This window comes from Macaca nemestrina, chromosome 9 (assembly GCF_043159975.1).
Source record: "Macaca nemestrina isolate mMacNem1 chromosome 9, mMacNem.hap1, whole genome shotgun sequence".
NCBI classification, from domain to species: domain Eukaryota; kingdom Metazoa; phylum Chordata; class Mammalia; order Primates; family Cercopithecidae; genus Macaca; species Macaca nemestrina.
The window spans coordinates 37,405,319-37,428,863 of NC_092133.1; the positions used below are offsets into that span (position 1 = coordinate 37,405,319).

Genomic DNA, 23,545 nt, shown 5'->3' on the forward strand with positions numbered 1-23,545 from the left:
CTCAAGTGCTCAAGGTGGTGAAGGAGATCAGCAGCAAATGCGTGATGACGTTGCCGTGTGGGTGTGGACCTCGGTGGAGGCTGTGAGACTCAGTCTGCCACGGGGCCCAGGTTACCCAGTGTCCTACTTGGAGGGCATTTCAATTTGCAAACATCTTTTCAGATGCCTGTCAAAGTGTGGATTGAGGCCCACCCAAAGTAACTTAGTGCACAGACTCAGCTTGACTTTTTTATGGTAAAGACAACTGCAGAGAACAACATTTAGAAAAGAAGAAATATACACCATTGACCTTGACCATGAATCTTAAAGTAGGAATCAGGATTAACAGAAACCTCATCTAGACCTATTAAATCAGGGAAAGGACATCTAGGTTATCTCGCTTTTCTTCATTACAGTCCCCTGGTAGGAATTATTAATGCCCCCGTTTTCCAGTTGAGGAAGCTGAATTCCTAACATGGCTGGGCTGGAACTGGAATCTAGATCTGTAGGATTCCACAGTCCACTCTCTTTCCAATAAGGAGACCTGAAAACCACAGGGAAGGAATGTGAAGGGAGTGGAATTTTTCCTTAGTGTTTGTGATTCGATTCTGACACTGATCACCTTTCCACCTTCCCAATACCACAGGGGTGTAGGCAAAAGGGCTCTGGACGTGGCAAGTGGAGTTTGGAGCGCTGGTCCCTTGTTGCCTGCTAGCTAGCCACTCTTTTGCAGATCAGCTTTCCTTTCTGCGACAGCTCATACCTGCTTTGCTCCTCACTGTGGTCCCAGTGCTTGGCACACAGTAGGCTCAGTAAATACCTAGTAAGCGATGAAAGAATGGCTAGATCAATGAATGAATGGGCTCCGTTGCCCTGTTGGTGGAGTGGGCATCCTGCTGCCTGCTCTGCCTCCTTTGCAAGGCTCTCCGGAAGAAGAGTGGGTGAGAGACCACAGCTTTGTGCAACACTGTCCAACAGAAATGGGATGTGAGGCACAACCAGGAGCCACATAGGTGCCCTTGAATTTGCTGGCAGCTGCCTTACAAGAAAGTAGAAACCAGTGACATTAATTTCAATGATATTTTTATTTACTCTAAGGTACAAAATAATATCATTTTAATATGTAATCAATATACACAGTATTAATGAGAGATCTTATGTTTTTCATACTAAGTCTTGGAAATCCAGCATGTGTTTTATGCTCATGGCACATCTCCACTTGGACCAGCTGCATTTCAGGTGCTCAGTAGCCATGTGTGGCTGGGGGCTGCCGTATCAGACCGAGAAGGTCAGGAGACTATGCCCAGCCAGCTTCCCCAGCCCAGCCTTTTCCCAGCAAGTCCATCAGTCAGATGTCCTGTGAACACAAAGTTCCTAGCACGTGTATCAGAACTTCTTCAGTGAAAGAAGCTGGGAGAGGAGCTCAAAGGTCCAGCAGAAGAGCTGGAGCAAGCCAAAGAAGCTCTTGCCTTGGTGCCAGTTGGCAGGCATTCTGCCCAGGGCCCAGCTGGCACCTGACGCTGGCCAGGGTGCCAGTTGGCCTCTGCACCCCCTTCTGGTGCCAGATGGCAGCCCCTCTCAGAGCCTACTGGCCGGCAGCAAGCACAGCACCTTACAATTCTGGGTTTTTTGGGAGAAGGCAGCAGTGCTCAAGGGATGGCAGGGCCATTTTGGTCCTATGCCCCCACATAAAGAATTAAAGGATTCCCACCTTGATCCCTCCATCCCCTATCCCAGTGCTGATAGGTCACCATGAAGGGCTTCGTAAGGGGACTGGCTTCCTTCAAGGGATTTCTTTAAAAGCCTAAGAATGTGCTCTGCCTTCCCTTTCCTTAACTTTCCCTGAAACAATTTTTGGGATCCTGCCTGAGCCATCTCATCATCTAACTACTTCCTTCTTTCACTAATTCCACCTGGACCATGAGAAGACTCCAGAGCTCCTGCTATGCTAAGCTGAGCCCTGTTTCCAGTCTCTTCTACTCCCACGCTCTCCCAGATTTTTCTGGGAGGCTTGGCCTTGGCCTTTGCCTCTGCAGCCCAGAGCAAGCATGAGCCTGTGGGCTTGGAGCAGGTGCTGCTTTACCACAGTGGGAGGCCCCATGCATCTCTGTGCCATCCAGCCAGGCTGAAGCAGGGCTGCAACTGGCCAAACATCTCATACCTCTTGCTAGAGAGAGCTCAGGTGTAAAAGCATGCCTTTCATCTACCTCCCAAGGCCAAGCACCTTACCTTCTAGTCTCTGGAGGAATTACATTTTCTTTGCTTTTGGCCCAAGTCCATCCACTGGGCTCTCTCCTTTCACCTGGCTAAGATGGCGCCAAGACACTTGCTCCTCTGTGCGCCTCTTTCTTGCCTATGTGTCCTGCCCACAACCACAGCGTCTTCTGATATCAGAGTCTCCTTCTGCCCCTAGCCTTGGTCCTTTGTCTATCTGTCTCTCCCGATGGGCTCTTTCCTCGGTTTCCTTCTGCCCCCGGCCTTGGTCCTTTGTCTATCTGTCTCTCCCAATGGGCTCTTTCCTCGGTTTCCTTCTGCCTCCTCAGTAGGTCCCCCAGCCAGTGTCTTGAGTTCTGCTGTGCTGCCCTCCTGCCCATCCATCTTCCTCCACTGGCCCATCCTTGAAGCATTTTCCTTCTTTCTGTTCTTGCCTTGTCTCCCTTCCCTCCTCAGGCCTGCACTGCTCCACTCCCACCTGGTCCAGGTATGCCCAGATAACCTTATCTTTTCACTGCCCCATCACTGTCTCTCTCTACTCACTGGAAATTTGAAAGCAACTCTGCTGCTGTCTATCATGATGGCTTCTGTGTGTCGATGGTCTGTATGCTGGGTACTTCACATGCATCATTTTCGTCGTCACAACTCTAAAAGTAAATATTATCATTCTCACTTTAAAGCAGGAGGGAGCCTCAGTGAGGCTAAATCACAAGCAGTCATCCCATTTATTGGAGGAAGATCTGCTGGAGGATCCACCCTAGGTCTGACTCACTTTAAAGCCTGGACTCTTTCCGCTACTTTTTGTCAACTATTTCCTTCTTTCTATACTTTTTAGCAAATGTCTATGAAAGTACTTTCAATATGGTAAGGTGATTAAAAAAAGTAACTGCACACTTGTTACTATTTTAGCATACTTAAGACTTACATTTATTTGAGGCGATGGGCAACTTCAACTCCCTGCCTGGATTGTCTTTCTAAACCCAATCTCCCCTAACAAGTGATTAATTTATATAAGCTTTTATTGAGCCCAAGAATACATCACCATTAGAGTTACCTAAGTTCACTGTCCACTATGTGAAATGATGGGATATTTACAAACACTCCTTTACTCAGTGAAGTGCAGCCAGGTTGATGAAGAGTCTATGCATCACAGAGAAGGAAGATTGGAAGGAAAGGGGTATATTTGAGTTGGAAAAGGGCAGGGGAGAGGGAAGCTGGATGATTGGAGGGTTTGTGTTTTCTGAGGACCCGTGGATTGGAAGTTGTAAGGAGTGAGACTTTTAACCCAATAAATATCTTTGAAAAGTAGTGAGAGTCCTGTCTCTGGGAGTTTTCAAGCAGGGTCTGAAGAGCCATCTCTCCAGAACATTATTGAAAGGATTCCTGCCTGAGAGGGCAAGACTGGGTATCTTTCCAGGTCTTCACCAACTCATAGATGCTCTTAATTTCTTTTAGTTTATATATAATGAGTTATTTCAAGATTTGGTGAACAACTATTTTTGTTGTTGTTGAGACAGAGTCTTGTTCCGTCGCCCAGGCTGGAGTGCAATGGCGCAATCTCAACTCACTGCAACTTCCGCCTCCCGGGTTCAAGCTATTCTCCTGCCTCAACTTCCCGAGTAACTGGGGTTACAGGCATGCGCCACCACGCCCGGCTAATTTTGTATTTTTAGTAGAGACAAGGTTTCACCATATTGGCCAGGCTGGTCTCGAACTTGTGACCTTGTGATCCACACACTTCAGCCTCCCAAAGTACTGTGATTACAGGCGTGAGCCACCGTATATGGCCAACAACTTTATACTTACTGTGTTCCTACCTCCCGTGGTGCTGTGGACCAGAACTCTCCTTCCCGCTTCTCCCCACATCCTTTCTTCTTCCTAGGTTCAACGTTTTTGAAAAAGATGTCTCAGTGTTTAGTCGTCCCTTCACTAGACTCCTCTCTAGCTCTGCTAGGCCACATCCCACATGCTGTCTTTCAGGGCTAGATGTACTATGGCTGGCAACAGATAATCATATTTTTCCTTTTATTTCTAATATTTGTTTTGGTTTTTCCTTTCTTCAGTGGCACATGGGTTAATGTGTCTGGGGAGCGTCTCTAATGACTTCCAGGTTCTCCCTCTGAACAGCAACGATGGCATGCTATGTGCTGTTACTTAGTCGCCCCAAACGCATCACTAGGCACTTGGTGCCAAATCCCATCCAAAGCACCTGCTAACTCAGCCTCATTATGGCCTCTTCCTGCAGGTTTTCCTGGCAGCATTGGCTAACCTAAGAGCCCGTGTTTTCTGTAACCTTGAATATCTCCCTGTGTATACCTCTCTTAAGAGTATTTCTAAAACTGCTAAATAACACATTCTGTCTCTAATGTATAGAGAATACTGACACATCTTCATCTAGCAATGTGTTCTTTGTCTTCACCCTTTATTTAATGTCTCTAAGAAGTTGCATATTTATGGGGGAAGGGGAAGTCCTCAATTCCATGGCTTTAAAATGGATGAAGTCTTTGGTATGGAATGCTGTGAGATGTTTTAAAGTCTCAAATGACCGATGACTGAACACCTCAAAGAATTCACTTCTCCAGGCCTGACCTCCTCTTGGCAGAGCCCACCCCGGCTAACAAGGTTCCTGCTTGTGTTGTCAGTGTCCTGCCTTCACTGTCCCTGCTGCCTGGTTTTCAGAGGTGGACATAGCACTCTTTGGGAGGTGGTCACCAGGAGTGGCTCCTGTTTCTTAGAGGACACTTGCTGGTGAAACTGGGATGCGGAAGGGTTGGGAACAGCCAGGAGGCTTCATGACGATGTAACTGGAGTCGCCTTCCTTCCCACCAGAGGTGGATGAGTGTTCCTGGCCAGATCACGGAGGGTGCGAGCATCGCTGTGTGAACACGCTGGGCAGCTACAAGTGTGCCTGTGACCCTGGCTACGAGCTGGCCGCTGATAAGAAGATGTGTGAAGGTTGGTGTGGGACCTGCCAAGCTGGAATGAGAGGGGATATGGGACAAGTCTTTGGGGAACTGGGGCAGAGATGGGGCAACCGGCTGGCTGTGTAGGAACAATGGGCAATGGGCAGACATGGTGGAAGACCCACCTACTTCCCAGAAGGAGAAACAGCCTGACAGCTGTCACAACTGTCAGAAAACTGCCCAAATTACATATACCCTGCCCTAGAGACTGAAATCGAGGTTTATTTTCTTCTATGATTGTGTGAAATTGACATGATTATTAAAGTAGGAAACAAAAGCAAAGAAAAACCGTGAGCACTCCAGTGACTCAACCAATAGCACTTTTCATCCATCCTGTTTCTACCTGGCTTGTGTTCTGTCTTCCTTGTCCACGTGCATGAGTCTGCTTGTTCATGCAAGCTTGGTATGGTGAGTAGCTTGCTGCAAACATTTCTAATTCTCCTTTGGCCCAAGCCATAGGGAGCCCCCAGCTCTGTCACTGGGTGAAAGGAAAGCACAAATGCATTCATTGTTTTTAAAAGCAGTAAAGATTTATCCCCAATATTTTCTTTCAAATATTCAGTTGAAACCATAGTTTTGAACAAAGGACACTGAATTAATCAATTCAAATTGTCTAACATTTAAAAATTATCATTACAGAACAGCAGGGCTCTGTTGCTCCTGGTGGGAAATCACAGTCACTTGGAGCCAAAGCTAAATGAAATCCTGTTTCTGTTTCCCCCGTGCAGTGGCCTGTGGCGGTTTCATTACCAAGCTGAATGGAACCATCACCAGCCCTGGGTGGCCGAAGGAGTATCCCACAAACAAAAACTGTGTCTGGCAGGTGGTGGCCCCCGCTCAGTACCGGATCTCCCTTCAGTTTGAAGTGTTTGAACTGGAAGGCAATGACGTATGTCTCTGTGCTCTGATTAATTGGGGAGTGTATTGAGGGGTGACTTGGAGCTGGAAACCAGTGAGGGGCTGGGAGGGCAGGGAGATGGCTTGTGTTGGAACTGGAGCTTTGGACAGTCATAGGGCCTGCACTAGCAGAATCTGGGGGAAGGTTTTCTCCAGCAGTTTCTGCCGCATGCCCTCTGCAGATAGAGCACCTCCGGCCCTCTTGTCGCTGATACATCCAAGGAGAATCAGAACAAGAGTGGAGGAGGCAGGTATTGGGGGTGGGAGGTGTCAGAACTGGGCTGTGAATCTGGGGAGCTGGTGTGCAGCTGAGGCAAATAAAGGGGGTGAGGATTAGCTAGGGACAAGGATGCTACAGACAGCCTGTTTCCTCTTTCAGCCAATGATCATGGATGATCAAGTCAGTTGAGGTCCAGGCAGTGCCCTACAGCTGGAGTGCTAGTCACACATGCTTACATCTGCACTTTAGGCTGGAGGGACACCCTGGGGCACACAAGCCATTCCTGAGACTCCCCTCCCCACCCCAGCTGAGCTGGGGGTCTCACCTCAAGAATAGTACTGGTGTAGCTCTCACCTGAGAGTCAGGCCTTTGGGGTACTGGAAGGAGACCTCAATGCTGATGACCCCAATGCACGGAGGCCATGGTGCCCATGAGGGTGTCACCCCAAAGTGAATATTGTGCAGAAAAAAATAATCCTTGAAAGCAATTGATAAGACCCCTTAGCAGTGAAGTTCTTTTTGAGAAAAATCATTGCTATAGCAGGGAACACGAATTCTAGTCCTAGCTCCACCACTGCTGAGCTATGTGACTTCAGACAAATGTCTTTCTCCCTCTGCGCTTGTTTCCCTGCCTGAAAAGGGAGTCAGATTCTGTCGGTGGTTTGCAGCTTTTTCCTCCTCCTCTTCCTCTTGCTTCTCCCTGGCTCTTCTTCTTTTTCTTCTCCTTCTAGCAGTGGGGCCCTTTCTTCAAGCAAAATTTCGTGTGGAAGCCTAATGTATACAATAAATTAAAGCAAGGCCACAGTTATGGGGATGCAGGTTTGGGAGCCCTGTGCTCTCGTGCCAGGCGATGGCGCCCCCACAGAGCCTCAGTGGGAGAGCCAGGGGTCCCCCTGTGCCCTCTGGAGCTCATTCAAATAACCAGCATAGCAAGAGTCAAGGGACCCCCCACATGGCAGGGTGAGGTGCTCAGGAAGCAGGTGCAGCAGTGTGCTGGGGGTCTGGGGTGGGGACAGGGACTCTAGGCAGCTCCCCATCATGCTCCCTTGCAGGTCTGTAAGTACGACTTTGTGGAGGTGCGCAGCGGCCTGTCCCCCGACGCCAAGCTGCACGGCAAGTTCTGTGGCTCTGAGACACCCGAGGTCATCACCTCGCAGAGCAACAACATGCGTGTGGAGTTCAAGTCCGACAACACCGTCTCCAAGCGCGGCTTCAGGGCCCACTTCTTCTCAGGTACGTGGGTTCGGAGGTGAGGCTGATGCAGTGCAGGTGAGGCGGCTTTGCAGACTCCAGGCTCTGGGGTCCCTGGCCCTCTCCTCTCTCTCTCTGCCTGCTCCTGTAGCCTTCCAGGTATGGCTGCCTTGGAGGGGGCGTGCCTGGATACAGGGCTTTTAAAATATATCTACTGGTGACTGTGTTGTTTCTTAGGGCTGCCATAACAAATTACCACAAACTGGTTGGCTTAACACAACAGAATCTTATTCTTGCAGTTCTGGGGGCCAGAATTCCAAAATCCAGGGGTTCGCAGGGCCATGCTGCCTCGGAAGGTTCTAGGGCAGAATTCCTCCCTGCCTCTTCCTAGTCTGTGGTGGCTCCCAGCCGTCCTCGGCATTCCTTGCCTTGTAGCTACATCATCCTGATCTCTGTCTCCATCTTCACATGCGTTTCCTTCTTCTCTGGGTCTCTGTGTCCCCTCCTTTTCCTAGAAGGATTCCAGTCATTTAGGATCAACCCTAAATCCAAGATGATTTCATCTCAAGATTCTTAACTAATACTTCTGCAGAGACCCTATTTCCAAGTAAGATCACATTCTAAGGTTCCACATTGTATTAGTCTGTTTTCACAACATACCTGAGACTGGGTAATTGATCAAGAAAAAGAAGTTTAGGCTGGGCGTGGTGGCTCACGCCTGTAATCCCAGCACTTTGGGAGGCCGGGGCAGGCAGATCATGAGGTCAGGAGTTCTAGACCAGCCTGGCCAACACGGTGAAACCCTGTCTCTACTAAAAATACAAAAAAAGAAAAAAAAATTAGCCGAGGGTGGTGGTGTGTGCCTGTAATCCCAGCTACTCGGGAAGCTGAGGCAGGAGAATCGCTTGAACCTAGGAGGCAGAGGTTGCAGTGAGCCAAGATTGCGCCACGGCACTCCAGTCTGGGCTACAGAACAAGGCTCCATCTTGGGGCAAAAAAAAAAAAAAAAAAAAGAAAAAGAGGTTTAATGGACTCATAGTTCCACATGGCTGCAGAGGCCTCACAATCATGGCAGAAGGCAAAGGCATGTCTTACATGGCTGCAGACAATAGAGAATGAGAGCCAAGTGAAAGGGGAAACCCCTTAAAAAATCATCAGATCTTGTGAGACTTATTCACTACCACAAGAACAGTATGGGGGAAACCGCCTCCATGATTCAATTCTCTCCCAGCGGGTTCCTCCTACAACACGTGGGAATTATGGGAGCTACAATTCAAGATGAGATTTGGGTGGGGACACAGCTAAACCATATCACACATGAACAGAAATTTTGGGAAGACAGTACTAAACCCACTACAGTAGCACACTGGACCCTACTTCTCAAACTGAAGGCCATGAATCCTCAGGGCCAGTACAGCAGCTGTAGAAAAAGCCCATTCTCCTTAGTACAGCATCTGATGCTGGACACTGTCTTGGCCCACCTGTCCTACCAGCCACATTCCCTCTGTAGGTGCCCTGTGCTGTGATCACGAATAATCCCCCCACTGTTCCCCCATGCCATCACCCTCTACTCCTAAACCCCCATCCCATTCTCTCTTCATACCCCCGCCCCTGTGGCCTTCCCTCTCTCTGGAATATCCTTCTTCCTTCGCTACTTAGGAAACTCCTACTTCAACCTGAAGACCCACAATGCCACTTTCTGTAACATTCTCTGGCTTCATCTTATTCCTCTTAGTCCGTTTTGTGCTGCTATCACAGAATACCACAAACTGGGTAATTTATAGTGAAGAGAAATGTATTTGGCTCATGAGTCTGGAGGCCGGGAAGTTCAAAATCAAGGGGGAACATCTGACAAATGCCTTCTTGCTGTGTCATAACAGGGTGAAAGGCACCACATGGGTGAGAAAGAGCAGCAAGGGGGTCAAACTCATCCTCTATCAGGACCCCACTGCTGCAATAATGAGCTCTCATGACCTAATCACATGTAAGGGCCTCATCTCTCAACACTGTTGCACTGGGGATTAAGTTTATAACACATGAACTTTGGAGGACCCACTCAAGCCATAGCACCCTCTTAGCACATTGATTGTTCGTTCACCAGTGTTCCCACAGCACTCTCTCCTTTCCTTCCATTAGGGCTCTTGTCACCAGGGCCAGCTCCGTGGGCCTGTGGCCTGTGCAATAGCACAGAGCCTGTTCTCAGAAGGGCCCACACTGGTTTGAGGTTCTGTTGTCATCATCTTGAAATTCATGGCCGGGCACGGTGGCTCACGCCTGTAATTCCAGCACTTTGGGAGGCCGAGGAAGGCGGATCACGAGGTCAAGAGATCGAGACCATCCTGCCCAACATGGTGAAACCCTGTCTCTACTAAAAATACAAAAAATTAGCTGGGCGTTGTGGCGGGCGCCTGTAGTCCCAGCTACTCGGGAAGCTGAGGCAGGAGAATCGCTTGAACCAGGGAGGCAGAAGTTGCAATGAGTCGAGATTGTGCCACTGCACTCCAGCCTGGGCAACAGAGCAAGACTCCATCTCAAAAAAAGGAAATTCATAATAGTGTTTAAACAAAGTTCAAATCTTGTGCTGAGCCTTGTAAATTGTATAGCAGGTCCTGCATGTCACGTCATATTAGAGTGTGAACTGTTTACAAGCAGGAACTGTATTTTGGTTATCTTTATAGTCTTAATGCTTGGCATAGAAACGACCAAATTATTTGTTGATTTTATACATACCCAGAGTTCCGTCTCCATGGGTGTTTTTGGCAGTCTCTCATTGAGCAAGTCAGGTTTTTTGTTTTGAGTGTCTGCTGTGGGCACAGTACACTACTAGGCTCAGAGCTGTTGCCAGGGAAGTGCTCTCAACCCTGGACAAGCTTACATGCCAGCTAGGGAGGCCAGGGATACACACCCTGCTGAGTCCCAGCCTGGAGCACTGTGGGGTGGGCTGCTGCAACAAGGGCTAATGTTTGAAGAAGAGAAGCCCATGGTTGCCTGGAGCAGTGGGTGAAGCCTTTTTGCAGGATTTGGGGTGGTCTAAGCCAGGTTTTAAGGGATGGAAGACATGGAGGTGGAGATAGGATGATTAGAGAGAAAGTACAGGGTCCCCAGTAGGGGAAGCAGTGTGAGCACAGGTTAAGGTCTCAACAGAGCACAGAGACAGAGATGAGATGGGCCTGCATGGAGCCCTGACCCATGCTGGGAAGCCAAGGGCATGAGATGGGCCAAGTTGGGGAAGGCCAGGTCATGAAGGACCTTAAACGCTGGGCTGAAGAGTAGGGACCTGATGAAACAGGAACGGGGACTGTTTGCAGGTTCCTGAGCAGGGGAAGCCTAAACTTGTCATCTGACCAAGCCATGCCAGGCAGTGTGGAGCTGGGAAGGCCAGGCAGCTGGAGGACCAGGGCAGCAGGGCGGGCAGGAGCCACCTCAGCGGAGGATGTAGCAGAGCATCACAGGCAGGGCAGCTCCACATTTGCAATAGGAAGCCACAGCACAGGGGAGAGGGTCAGAGCAGGAGTGAGGACCTATGAGTCATCTGCAGAAGGACTCAGAGGAAGGAAGGGAGAGAGGTGGGTCAGTGCTGGGTGTTGGGCGGCTTCATCTCTTCTGCATTCTTTTTTTTTTTTTTTTTTTTTTTTTTTTGAGACAGAGTGTTGCTCTTGTTGCCCAGGCTGGAGTGCAATGGCGCGATCTCAGCTCACTGCAACCTCTGCCTCCTGGCTTCAAGTGATTCTCCTGCCTCAGCCTCCTGAGTAGCTGGGATTACAGGAATGTGTCACCACGCCCAGCTAATTTTCTATTTTTAGTAGAGACGGGGTTTCTCCATGGTCAGGCTGGTCTCGAACTCCTGACCTCAGGTGATCTGTCCGCCTCGGCCTCCCAAAGTGCTGGGATTACAGGTGTGAGCCATGGCACCGGGCATCTCTTCTGCATTCTTAAAGGGTCTTACAAGGGCTCTTACTTGTCCTGATGACATAAGCAGGTAAAATACAGTGTTCGAGGAGACATTAACCATGGTGAACAAGAGGGTGTAGAGAGTGGACGAAGACAGGGCTGACCCCTAAAGTCATTCCGGTGATGGCAGGGAAGCAGGGGAGGGAGGCTGATCTTCGGTAAATGCAGGAACAAGCTGGGTTAGGATAGGGCTGCATACAAGGACCACAAGCGTAACAAGGGCCAGCACCTGAGTTCTCACATAATAATTATGCCGCTAACACTGTGGGCTGGGTGCTGCTTTAATTAATTTGCCCCTCCCAACAACCTGTGAAGTGAGGATACCATTACTGTCTCCATTTTACAGGAGAGGCAACTGAGGCACAGAGGGCAGGAACTGTCTATGGCCACAAGAGCTGGAAGTGGTGGGGTAGGGCTGGCCCTCTGCTGTGTGTCCAGCTTCTCCACGTGCAGAGGGCGGTGTGGAGTCGTGGCACTTGAGCCCAGGCCTCGGGGTCAGCCATAGAGGATGCTTGCTCACTGAGTGACCTTGGTCACATTAGCCATTCTCAGAGTCAGTTTCCTTACTTGTTTTTGTTTTGTTTTGTTTTTGAGACGGAGTTTCGCTCTTGTTGCCCAGGCTGGAGTGCACTGGCGTGATCTCGGCTCACCGCACCCTCCGCCTCCCAGGTTCAAGCAATTCTCCTACTTCAGCCTCCCAAGTAGCTGGGATTACAGGCCTGCGCCACCACGCCTGGCTAATTTTTGTATTTTTAGTAGAGACAGGGTTTCTCCATGTTGGCCAGGCTGGTCTTGAACTCCCGACCTCAGGTGTTCCACCCGCCTCGGCCTCCCAAAGTGCTGGGATTACAGGCGTGAGCCATCACGCCCGGCCAGTTTCCTTACTTATAAAGACTGGCAGATAGAGAACTCCCTCCTAAGGTTGGATGAGAATTAACTTAGATAATGCATGGAGTGCTTGGGACTGTGCCTGTTCCATAGTAAACATTCAGTAAGTAGGAATTACTGTCATTATTGTTACTACTGTGATTAATACTAGCCTGTCCTTCAGGGAGCTCCTTGTTTTGAGCAGGGAGTAGGGCCAGAGAACATAGAAAAAGTACTTGGAGAATCCAACACATACCAGGCCCAAGTGCTTGGAAAATGAAACAAGTAGATATGCAAGAAATCTGAGGTGAAGATGTTCCCGCTTCACTCCCCCAGTGAGGGAACAGTCAGAGGGGAAGGGGAGCAATCAGAGAAGCTTCCTGGAGGAGGCCGTTTTTAAGTGGGATTCTGAGCCCTGAGGGACGTTCGTAAGTTGGCGTCTCCTCTTAGAAGAGTTCATTGATCTCCCCAGACAAGGACGAGTGTGCCAAGGACAATGGCGGGTGTCAGCACGAATGCGTCAACACCTTTGGGAGCTACCTGTGCAGGTGCAGGAACGGCTACCGGCTCCACGAGAACGGGCATGACTGCAAAGAGGGTGAGGCTGGACCTCCGGTTGTTGGGGGGTGGGCTGACCTTCGCCACACCCCAAACCCCTGTGAGCATGTGCATGCATGAGGGGCTGGGGTGAGGAGCTCTTCCACTTTCTGAGCTGAGGCCCAGCCACTGCTGTCCTTGTGGGAGAGAAGTTTTCCCCAGGGCATCTCACTCCTTCAGGGGGCACCTGGGGGCCTCAGGTGCTGTAGGCTGAGTTATTTTTGCAAATGATTAAGCCTGCAAGCTCTGGAATCTGAATACCTAGGTCTACATCCTGGCTCTGCCGTTCCCTGGCTGTGTGACCTCGGGCAAGCTATTTAACCTATCTGAGCCTCAGTTTTTTCTTTGGTTAAAAGGGTCTAAACATAACCTCCTTCTTAAAATTTTTGTGAGGATTAAAACAAAGTATTTCAGACTCTCTGACACATATTATGCCCTCAAACATCAATAAAGATCAGCCTTTTATGTCTTTGTCATATATTAATTACCATATGCAGGTCCCATAGGAAAATAGGATTTGAAAAGCTTTGCTCCATTCGCCATTCACTGTAGGAAATTCTTCAGGGCCAGGTGGCTTTTACTGTCCACGGTCCAGTCATTCTGGAAAAAGCCTTCCTTCTGTTCTTACCCTGCCCAGTGAAGGGAGTTTGAACACTTATGACAAACACACAGGCTTCCAGGCCTTGGCCCCAGCTGTGAAGCCCTGCAAAGGAAGTCAAGGGTGGAGGAAGATGTGGAAGACACACAGCCCGATCTCTGAAATAAACAGTCTGGAGTTAGGAGGTTTGGCTGGGTGCCGCAGAATCTGGTCGGGATCTGCCTAGAATGTTACAGGAGGCGCTGACATGTCTTCAGGAGGAGGCGGCCACCCTCCAAGCCCAGCCCTAGGGCATGGTCACAGGTGGTGGAGGGGCTGGGTGGGAGGCTGGTGGAAGAACCAAACAGGGAAGGAACAGTCAAGCCCCTGTGAGGCAGGCCCGGGCTAGGACCAGGCTTGCCTCCTGCAGTGTGGGAGAGGACAGGAGGGAGGTCAACTCTCCCAAGTTCCCACCCCTGAATAGTGGCTGCGTTTGTGTGGGTTGACCCCAAGGGCAGGGGGTGTCAGAGCAAATGTCCCAGGAGCTGAGCAAATGTCCCAGGAGCCGAGCCACTCTCCCTCTGGGCGCCTGTTCTCTGTGCGGCTGCAGAGCAGATGTAGCACTAAGCAGAGGCAAATCTCTTTGGACCGTCTTCAAAGCTGCCTCCTCCCCTTCCTCCCCCGGGCCCTCCTCACCTGCCTCTCCAGTTTCTTCAGCGTGGAGCCTCTGTGTTTGTGATACAGCCCGCCGTGCTTTCTAAGCAGTGGTAGCACTGGCCTTAAAGCCAGCCAGGCCCGGTTTGAGTCCCAGCTCCGCCCCCTATCAGCAAAGCACTGTCCCTCTCCAAAGCTATTTTCTTATTTGGGAAGTGAGAAGGACTAAAGGAGAGGATGCATGGAAAATGCTGTCCACAGTGCCCAACACAGAAGAAGAGAAATGCCAGTTATTGGCCAAGATGCCAGGCATCGAACGAGTTGTGGGACCACTCTTGGCAAATAGCACTGTCACCAGGACACACTTGGTAGACTCCAAATAAAACCACTGAGAAAAACTAAAAGGAGCTTATGGATGGATGGTGCAGTGATGAAGCAGACTTCTGTTAGCCAAGATGCACTGAGCACTCACCATGGGCTGGCACGCCCTAAGCCTTTCCCATGCATTATCTCATTCGATCACATATCACCCCAACTAGGGTGGCACCCTTTTACAAATAAGGACACCGAAGCTTACATAACAGCCCCAAGTCCCACAGATGGCGGAACCAAGACGGGTCGAGGTCCACCCGACCCCACTGCCAGTGCTTTTAACATATTTGCAGGGATAACTGCAATGTGGATAGGAATAGAAAGATAGCCTGGCCCCCGAGCCCCAGCCAGGAAAGCAGAAAAGCCAGTGCAAGTAAACCAACACATCCCTGAGCTAGGGGACACCTGATTCAGGACACCCCACCCCACATTTGATAAAGACCCTGAGACAATCAGGAGAGAGGGGAGGAGAACCCCCTAGAATCCTTCTCGTGCTGTCCACAGTGAATGACTTCTCTCTCTGTATGTGTCCCCCCGCCACCCACAGCTGGCTGTGCACACAAGATCAGCAGTGCAGAGGGGACCCTGGCGAGCCCCAACTGGCCTGACAAATACCCCAGCCGGAGGGAGTGTACCTGGAACATCTCTTCGACTGCAGGCCACAGGGTGAAACTCGTGAGTCATTTTTGTAGTTTACTGAGAACATGGACTTGGGTATCAGGCAAATGTGCGTTTGAGTCTCTGCTCTGCCACTTCCCAGCTCTGTAACTCGGGGGAGGTGACTCAACATTTCCAGGTCTCAGTTTCATTATCTGCAAAACATGGATACTAATGAAGCTTACTTCATCCGGCTGTTGTGCAGATTAAAAGAAACAACACACAAAAGCTCTATAGATCACACCTGGGCACAGTGGGACCAGCAGGAGGCAGCATCCACCACCTACATCTGCAGTGCTGTTTGAGATTCACTTGTTTCCAGTTTTAAATTTTTTACAAGACAATATAGTCTCATGATTAAAAACAAGATGAATCAGTACAGGAGGTTGGAAATAGAAATCAAAAGACCCCAGAGCCCCCATTTCCACTCTAGAAATGACCACTCTGAACACATTCTTATGGATCCTTCCAGAAATTTTCTGTGGACAATCATGACTGTCAGTGCACAGGGAAATATATATGTTTTTGTTACTCAAATTCCTCTAATAAAATCCTATTCATATTTTTTCTACAACTTAATTGTTTTTCCATTAGTAATAGGAGACTAAGTTCTTTATGCAAATTCCCTCTTGAATTAAAAGTTCCTCCCCAAGCCTTTATTTAAAGTCTTTTTCACGTATATGGTGTGTGGTTTGCACAGTTATTTCAAAGGGGAGTTGAATCTCCTAGGAGTCTCATTTCTCAACCCCCAGGGAGGGACTCCCACATTTTGGAGAATAAAGAAACCCTTTTGCCAGCTGGAGAATGTATTGTACTTCAGGCAGACGGACATTTTTTAAATGGGTTTTTCTGACTGTAGAGGTAAGTAGGATTGACCCTATGAACGGTGGACGGATAACTCAGGGAGAATGGAGGAGAACAGAGAGGGAGAAGTCCATGATCAATGGACTATGGCGCAGGGACTTGCAGGATGTTTGTTGGTGAGAGCCATGAGTGAGGAGCAGAAGAGGCGAATGGGCCCCCAGGGCGTCGAGGGCTGAAGACAGGGCCTCTGACCACAGGGTGCTCCCAGCGGACAGCTCACATGCTGGGCCGCCCGTGGGGAAACTGCTGCTCTGCTAAGAGCGGCTGTCACGGGTCAGCCTTGAATCTGAGTGAGGATCAACTGGAGAGCGCCTTAGGGAAAGGCACTGCTTCTCCAAGACCGCCATCTGCTGGGAAATGTTCGCAATGGCAACAGAGAGCCCGGAGGACCGCAGGGGAGGCGCCCTCTGGCGTTGGGAGCGCGCAAACGCACAACGGGAAGCGTTTGCTCGAGGCTCATACTCACACTTGGTAGTTTCCAAAAGGCGTTTCCTCGGGAAACGGATGGTGGATATATTGACTGAGCTCTTTTCGCTACCGTAGAATGTGAGTTGAATACTTCTCAAGGAAGTTGGTGGTGTTCGCTGCATGGGGATGGCGACAGGGCGCCCCATGGACCTCCTGGGAGCTCCCTGCCTGCTGAGCTTAAGGCTCCCTTCCATTGCATGGCCGTCCTGGTGCCACTGCTCCCCTGTCCAGTGTCTCTACCTACCACCTTTGCTCCAGCGCCCCCTATCTCACAGGCGGGAGAGCTCTGCCCACGTGCGTTAGTGTGTGGGAGTCATTCTTCTGAAAGCCTGCATTGCCGTGCTGGTCCTGTTTCCCCCTCCCAATCTCCATCTCCGTGCTGCCAGGCCAGAGATGAATTGAGCACCACCCCGCCCCCCACCCCCGCCCCAGCTAATGTCCTGTGTCCCTGCTCTGTCGTTTGATCCAGGTCTTCATCTGACACCATCCCCACTCACCTTATCCCATCTCCCTTGACGCTGGGGCTGCCATCAGTCGACCACCTACCCAGCACCCGAGGAGCCTGCATTCAGGGCTGAAAAGCAGGCTGGAATGGTGGGGCGCCCCTGGCCAGCATTAGGGGACAGTCCTTAGGGGGAACAGGGAGAAGTGAGGCAGCACAACCTGGTGAATGATAGCAGTGGGGGTTGGAGAAGGCTAGCGGGGGTCAAGTTCAGCTTCATCTGTCTCCAGCTGCGTGAGCTTGGGCAGGTCAGCCAGCTTCTCTAAGACTCATTTTCCCCTTCTGCATGTTGGAAATAATAATAGCTCTTCCTTCCCAGGATCACCAGAAGTGAGAAAATGCCCATAAATACTTGGCATGGAATAAACACTCAGCGAGTGTCAGCCACCATGAAGCTGCTGCCTGGAGCAGCGTGCACCTCATACAACCTCACCAGTGTCATTTGTACTGAAGGATCATGCAGTGGAGTGCACAGGTCAACAGCAGGGTCTCTGACACCAGAGTGCTAGATCATGGCCCAGCTCTACCAGTGTGAGACCTTGGACAACTCATCTGGCAGCTCTGAGCCTCACTTTCCTCATCTGTAAAGTGGGGATTAGACACATCACAGGGGTGTAAAGATTGAATGAGGTGATACTGGTAAAGCATTTAAAACAGCTGCCAACACAGAGAGTGGGCACTCAGCCCTTGCTGGCTCTTGGCCCTAAGTGAGAGAGAAGCTGTGTGATGGGATGGAAGGAAGACAGATTTGGGCTGTGGGAAGCCTGGCTCTGTCGCTTAATAGCTGTCAAAATGTCAAGCATTTAAACTCTCTGAACCCCTGCTCTCTCGTCTGCAGTGTGGTCATTGTAGCTCATGTAACTACCTCATAGGGCCGCCTGCTGGACCAAAAGCAAGGCAGAGGTTGAGACCCTCTCTACAGATGTCCCCAAGCATCACCATGGCCACACACCCCCTGTACAGCCAACTGGAAGTCTCCCACCCTGCCTCGCCCCTTCCTCTCCTAGAACTGGAGAGGAGGCCCCCACCCCGGCTGAATGTCAGGCCCTTGCCTTACTTTCTGCTCTTCTGTCCCCAGACTTTCAATGAATTTGAGATCGAGCAGCACCAGGAATGTGCCTATGACCACCTGGAAATGTACGACGGGCCCGACAGCCTGGCCCCCATCCTGGGCCGTTTCTGCGGCAGCAAGAAACCAGACCCCATGGTGGCTTCGGGCAGCAGTATGTTTCTCAGGTTTTATTCGGATGCCTCAGTGCAGAGGAAAGGCTTCCAGGCAGTGCACAGCACAGGTACCTGGGGTGGGATACTGGCTTCCAGCTGATGAGCACTTGGACAGGAGACAGAGATATGGTGAAGGCAGGACAAGGACTGCCTTTTATTCTGACCTGGGGAGGGCTAGGGGAGGAAGGTGCGTGATAAAATGTCCTATTAAAATGAAGCATCAGGCTGGGCGCGGTGGCTTGTGCCTGTAATCCCAGCACTTTGGGAGGCCGAGGCAAGCGGATCACCTGAGGTCAGGAGCTTGAGACCAGCCTGGGCAACATGGTGAAATCCCGTCTCTACTAAAAATGCAAAATTAACTGGGCATGGTGGTGGGTGCCTGTAATTCCAGCTACTCAGGAGGTTGAGGCAGGAGAATTGCTTGAACCCTGGAGGCAGAGATTGCAGTGAGCCAAGATTGTGCCATTGCACTCCGGCCTGGACGAGTGAGACTCTGTCTGTTAAAAAATAAAAAACTAAAATGAAGCCTCAGCAACCATAGGGAAAATGGCTGTTTTCTTTCAATATCCTTAATTGACACAATTTGAAATGGACAACCCTTTGTTAGTGCCCCATTTTTTCCTCCCTCCTTCTTTCCTTCCTTTCTTCCTGTCTTTTTAAAAATATATTTTGGCCAGCCACGGTGGCTCACACCTGTAATCTTAGAACTTTGGGAGGCTGAATGGGGAGGATTGCTTGAGTCCAGGAGTTCAAGACCTGCCAGGGCAAGATGGTGAGACCCCCGCCCCTCACTGCAATCTCTACAAAATAAAAACTAGAAAATATAGTGAAGCGTGGTGGTCCCAGCTACCCTGGAGGCTGACGCAGGAGAATTGCTGGACCCCAGGAGTTCAAAGCTGCAGTGAGCTCTGATCATGCTATTGCACTCCAGCCCGGGTATTTTGCTGGTGTATGAAGTCCAGAAGTTGGGTAACTGAGTGGTGAAAGCAGACCTTTTATCCCTGTAAGGACCAGTTCTGGAAAGTGAAAAGTGTTTCTGTTCCCCATGATTTTTTCTTCCACTCAAAATGTAAATAGCCGTATTAGGTGCTTTCGTGGGAAATGTATGTGCTTATAACTTATATTATCTACTTTGTTAAGTAGAAGAATGTCAGTAGGAAATTTGGCTCTGCTCTTTAGCCATTAAAATGTTACCACCTGGGACTAGTGCCCACGGAAGCAAATCTGACCCTTTGATCCTGATGTACAATTGTGTCCTTTGTCAGAGCCAGTGGCCACCCAAAGCCCACTCCGCTTCTGTAATGCTGAGTCTGAGCTCACGATCATGCGACCCTGTGATCCTTTTAACAGCCCCTACCCCCAGTTTTTTTTCAGTACCAGAAAATATAAATTAGGTCAAACAAAATGGCAACCAGCATCCTGAGGCAGTTCAGCCTCCCCTTGCACAGCAGAAAACACTGCATGTCAAACTCCCTGAGGAGTTCTAGCTTCTGGTTCTAGCTTCCTCCAGGGAAGTTTAAAAGGCCTCTTGTCCCTGCAGATAGAGACCAGGAAGAACATAGGTGCTTCAGGGTCCTAGCAGGAAATGGGGGCACATTCACAGTCATTATTTGAGGAGAAGTTAATAAAGGGACAGGTAACAAAGGGGTGAGGGGGTATGGGACACTGTAGGACAGTGAAGCTACCAGAGCAAGGAACTGCAACCCCAGACCCAGAGGATGAGAGGAGGGAGCAGTTCCTGGAAGCTGGAGACAGAGAGGGCTGCATGCAGAGACCCTGTGGCTGCAGCTGTGACCTAAGTAGAAGAACAGCTGTGGCAATCAGGGGACTAAATACCCTGGCCTCTCTCTCCTCCCTCCATCTGATCTGCTGGTGCTCCCATGGCTGAACCTGCAGCAGAGGGCACGGGGGTCACCGATGGAGGCCAGGGGTCCACCTCCCGGGGCCCAGGCAGGTGTGGAGGGTGGGGGCGTCCGGCAGGATGGAGGGGAGGTGTTCATTTCATTCATGTGTTCATTTCATGACCACCCAGCTCTCAGGAATTTGCAATTTCTCCAAAACGGGTTAGACCTGTAAGACATTCTAAGCCAGAGCCAACACAGGACTCAGAATGGGCAGTCAGACAGGACTGGGCCAGGCGGGGCGTGGAGCTCCAGAGGGGCCTCAGAGTGTTAGGAGCTACGTGGCCCAGAATCTACAACAGTGTTTGCCTGGGCCCCTTGGGGGCATGGAGCACACAGGGGAGGGGCTGTGCAAGAATTTGCCTCCAGAATTTCTGGTGCTTGCTAATCTAGACCAATCTTGTCTACCTATTTTACTTATTTATTTACTTTTATTTATTTATTTATTTTGAGATGGAGTTTTGCTCTGTGGCCCAGGCTGGAGTGCAGTGGCACAATCTCAGTTCATTGCAAGCTCCGCCTCCCAGGTTCAAGCGATTCTCCTGCCTCAGCCTCCCGAGTAGGTGGGATTACAGGCGCCCACGACCACACCCTGCTAATGTATTTTTAGTAAAGACAGGGTTTCACCATGTTGGCCAGGCGGGTCGCAAACTCCTGACCTCAAGTGATCCACCCGTCTCAGCCTCCCAAAATGCTGGGATTACAGGCGTGAGCCACCGCACCCGGCCAATATCCATTTTATTTTATGTGGGCTTAAGTGGCCAAGACACAAGGTACTATATATAGGACCAGGGCCAACAAGAGTTACTGTCCTTGTATAATAAAAAAGCCAGAAACAAAAAATAAAAATAAAAAAAAAACCAGAAACAAAGGCTACAGAATACAAGCCCAGAACCTGAGGGGCAGCTCACCTGTGACACCCACAGGGACCTCAAAGTTGGCCTATGGGCAATGCCCTCAGTTGCAAGAACCAGTCAAGTAGGGTCTGAAGTTTCCAGGGTTGAGGGCTTACCCGCGGTTCTGATGTGCTTTTATCGCCCTCTGTTGGCAGAAATGACAAATTACAGTCAGTCTGTGGGGCGAGTGTGAGCCCTTCTCAGATGCATCCAACCCTTCCAGGGAATAAAGTGGCAAATAGATCCACCCACATCCCAGCGACCAGTGAGGCGAACCATCCATTGGCTCCATGTCTCCATAACTCGAAAAAGCAAAAAGTAGCCAGCTCTTTTCAATGGCATGCTCACGTATTCTCAAGCTGGGAACAGGCGACCTTGGCTTGTAAGGGCCACTTTGCACCCCCGAGGGAGCCCTGACCTGGGAGCCAGGGGCCTCTGTGTACTCCTCCATCAGATGGGGCCGCGAGACCACCTGGCCTCTCCTGCCAGGCACGCACCAGGCTCTGTAGAGAAAACTGAGCAGACGCAGGCGGGAGGCACGAGGCTGTCTTGTGTTGAGGGGACATCTCACTTGTCTCTGCTCCAGAGTGCGGGGGCAGGCTGAAGGCTGAAGTGCAGACCAAAGAGCTCTATTCCCATGCCCAGTTTGGGGACAACAACTACCCGAGCCAGGCCCACTGCGACTGGGTGATCGTGGCAGAGGACGGCTACGGCGTGGAGCTGACATTCCGGACGTTTGAGGTTGAGGAGGAGGCCGACTGTGGCTATGACTACATGGAAGCCTATGACGGCTACGACAGCTCAGCGCCCAGGCTCGGCCGCTTCTGTGGCTCTGGGGTAAGTCCCGGAGACGCTGGGGCCGGGGCAGAGTGTGATGAATCACAGCATGAGTTGTGGAGTGAGACACACCCGGGTTTCAGTCCTGGCCACCTCCTCCATCCACTTCGAGCAACGGCGAGGAGGCACGTTTTGCTGAAGCGGAGTGGGAAGCGGGAGAAATGTCAGGAGGCTGGGAGGCAGCCAGGGGACCAGTCTTTGAAGTCCCCTTACTGAGGCAGCCATGGAAGAGCACTTTTCCTTTTGGGACTTTCCCCCTATTTTTGCAAAGTCTTTCCCTCTCCCCCCACTTTTTTTTTCCCCCCGAGACGGAGTCTTGCTCTGTCGCCCAGGCTGGATTTCGGCTCACTGCAACCTCTGCCTCTTGAGTTCATGCAATTCTTCTGCCTCAGCCTCCCAAGTGGCTGGGATTACAGGCATGTGCCACCACGCCCACCTAATTTTTGTATTTTCAGTAGAGACAGGGTTTCACCATGTTGGTCAGGCTGGTCTTGCACTCCTGACCTCAAGTGATCCACCTGCCTTGGCCTCCCAAAGTGCTGGGACGACAGGCGTGAGCCACCACGCGCAGCTGCTCTCCTCCATTTTTATTTGGCCCCCAGGCTTTAAAAATATTTAATTATGCTTTTATATATTTCTTATATTCACATTTCTCTCCTCAAGCAAAACCAAATGCCAATGAAAATTACAAGTCACTTACTATACACAACAATAGTTGTACTCAAGGTCATCATCAGTGTTCTCATTGTTCAATTTTCAGTGGGCCTGTTGTGTTTGCTATTTCTCCAGCACCCGACATAGGGCTTGGCATATAGTTGGTGCTTGGTGGGAGTTTGTGCACTGGCCAGTACAGTGTCCCGGTCACTCCCCTGGCTGCACCACACTGGACACTGCCCATACTGGGCACCAGCCCCCTCCTTTCTGTTGCCTCCAGGCCTGGTCGCTCAAGTTTCTTTGCTATTGGCTGGACTTAAATCACATCATTTTGGAGTCACCAGTGCTCCTGTGCTAAACAGAAATTCAAATTGTCATTTGTATTTTTTGAATAATTCCCCATCTTCTTTCACCCTCTAGAAAAGGAAGAATGACAAAGTGGCACTTAGCCAATGCACTGCCTTTGATAAAGTCTTTCCAACTGTGGGGTCTGTGGAAAGGAACCTCTTGGAGGGTCCTGAGCGGTTAACCGTGGGGGAAGCTCACTTTGGCTCCACTAGAACCTCGCAGGCAACAGCCTTGGAATGTGGCTCCCATTCACAGACCACCTGGCAAAACCTTTCTGACAAACGTGGTGGCTCCATCCCAGTTTTTGTCCTTGGAAGGGACAGAGGCCTGAACAATGGTCTTTGTTTCAGGTCTCCTGGGAGACACATCACAATGATGACCCTGGAGTTCGGTGATGCATGGTGCATCCTTTACAATCAGAAGGGCCGGAGCTTGGGTCCTGCCTACCTGGGAGAACTTGAGTCTCAGTTTCTTGAAGTGAAAAATGGGGATAGTACCTGCCTTATAAGGTTGCTGTAAAGTTTACATAAGATCTGGAAGTGCCTAGCACAGCACCTGACCCACCTGCGTACTTAATAAGTAATAGATTCTATATGAGCTATGCACCTAGGATCATCTTTGGAAGAGCAGGGCCTGCAAAGCTCTCTGGAGCAGAATTTGCAATGTTTTCTTTTGGAAAGGAGCTTGTTTGGATGCTCTTCAAAGTCTCTGGT

The 23,545-nt window shown here is 50.3% G+C and overlaps 1 protein-coding gene across 2 annotated transcripts in view; it reads left to right on the top strand.

Annotated features, from left to right (window-relative positions):
• The window catches only part of LOC105478457 (tolloid like 2), a 152,320-nt gene that overhangs the window by 124,204 nt on the left and 4,571 nt on the right, over positions 1-23,545 (top strand). For both annotated transcript variants that reach the window (XM_011735792.3, XM_071069372.1), the window contains 7 exons: positions 5,023-5,148; positions 5,885-6,045; positions 7,325-7,505; positions 12,754-12,879; positions 15,029-15,156; positions 18,051-18,264; positions 21,580-21,830. In XM_011735792.3, the coding sequence (XP_011734094.1) occupies positions 5,023-5,148; positions 5,885-6,045; positions 7,325-7,505; positions 12,754-12,879; positions 15,029-15,156; positions 18,051-18,264; positions 21,580-21,830 (1,187 nt within the window). The remainder of the gene's footprint in view (positions 1-5,022; positions 5,149-5,884; positions 6,046-7,324; positions 7,506-12,753; positions 12,880-15,028; positions 15,157-18,050; positions 18,265-21,579; positions 21,831-23,545) is intronic.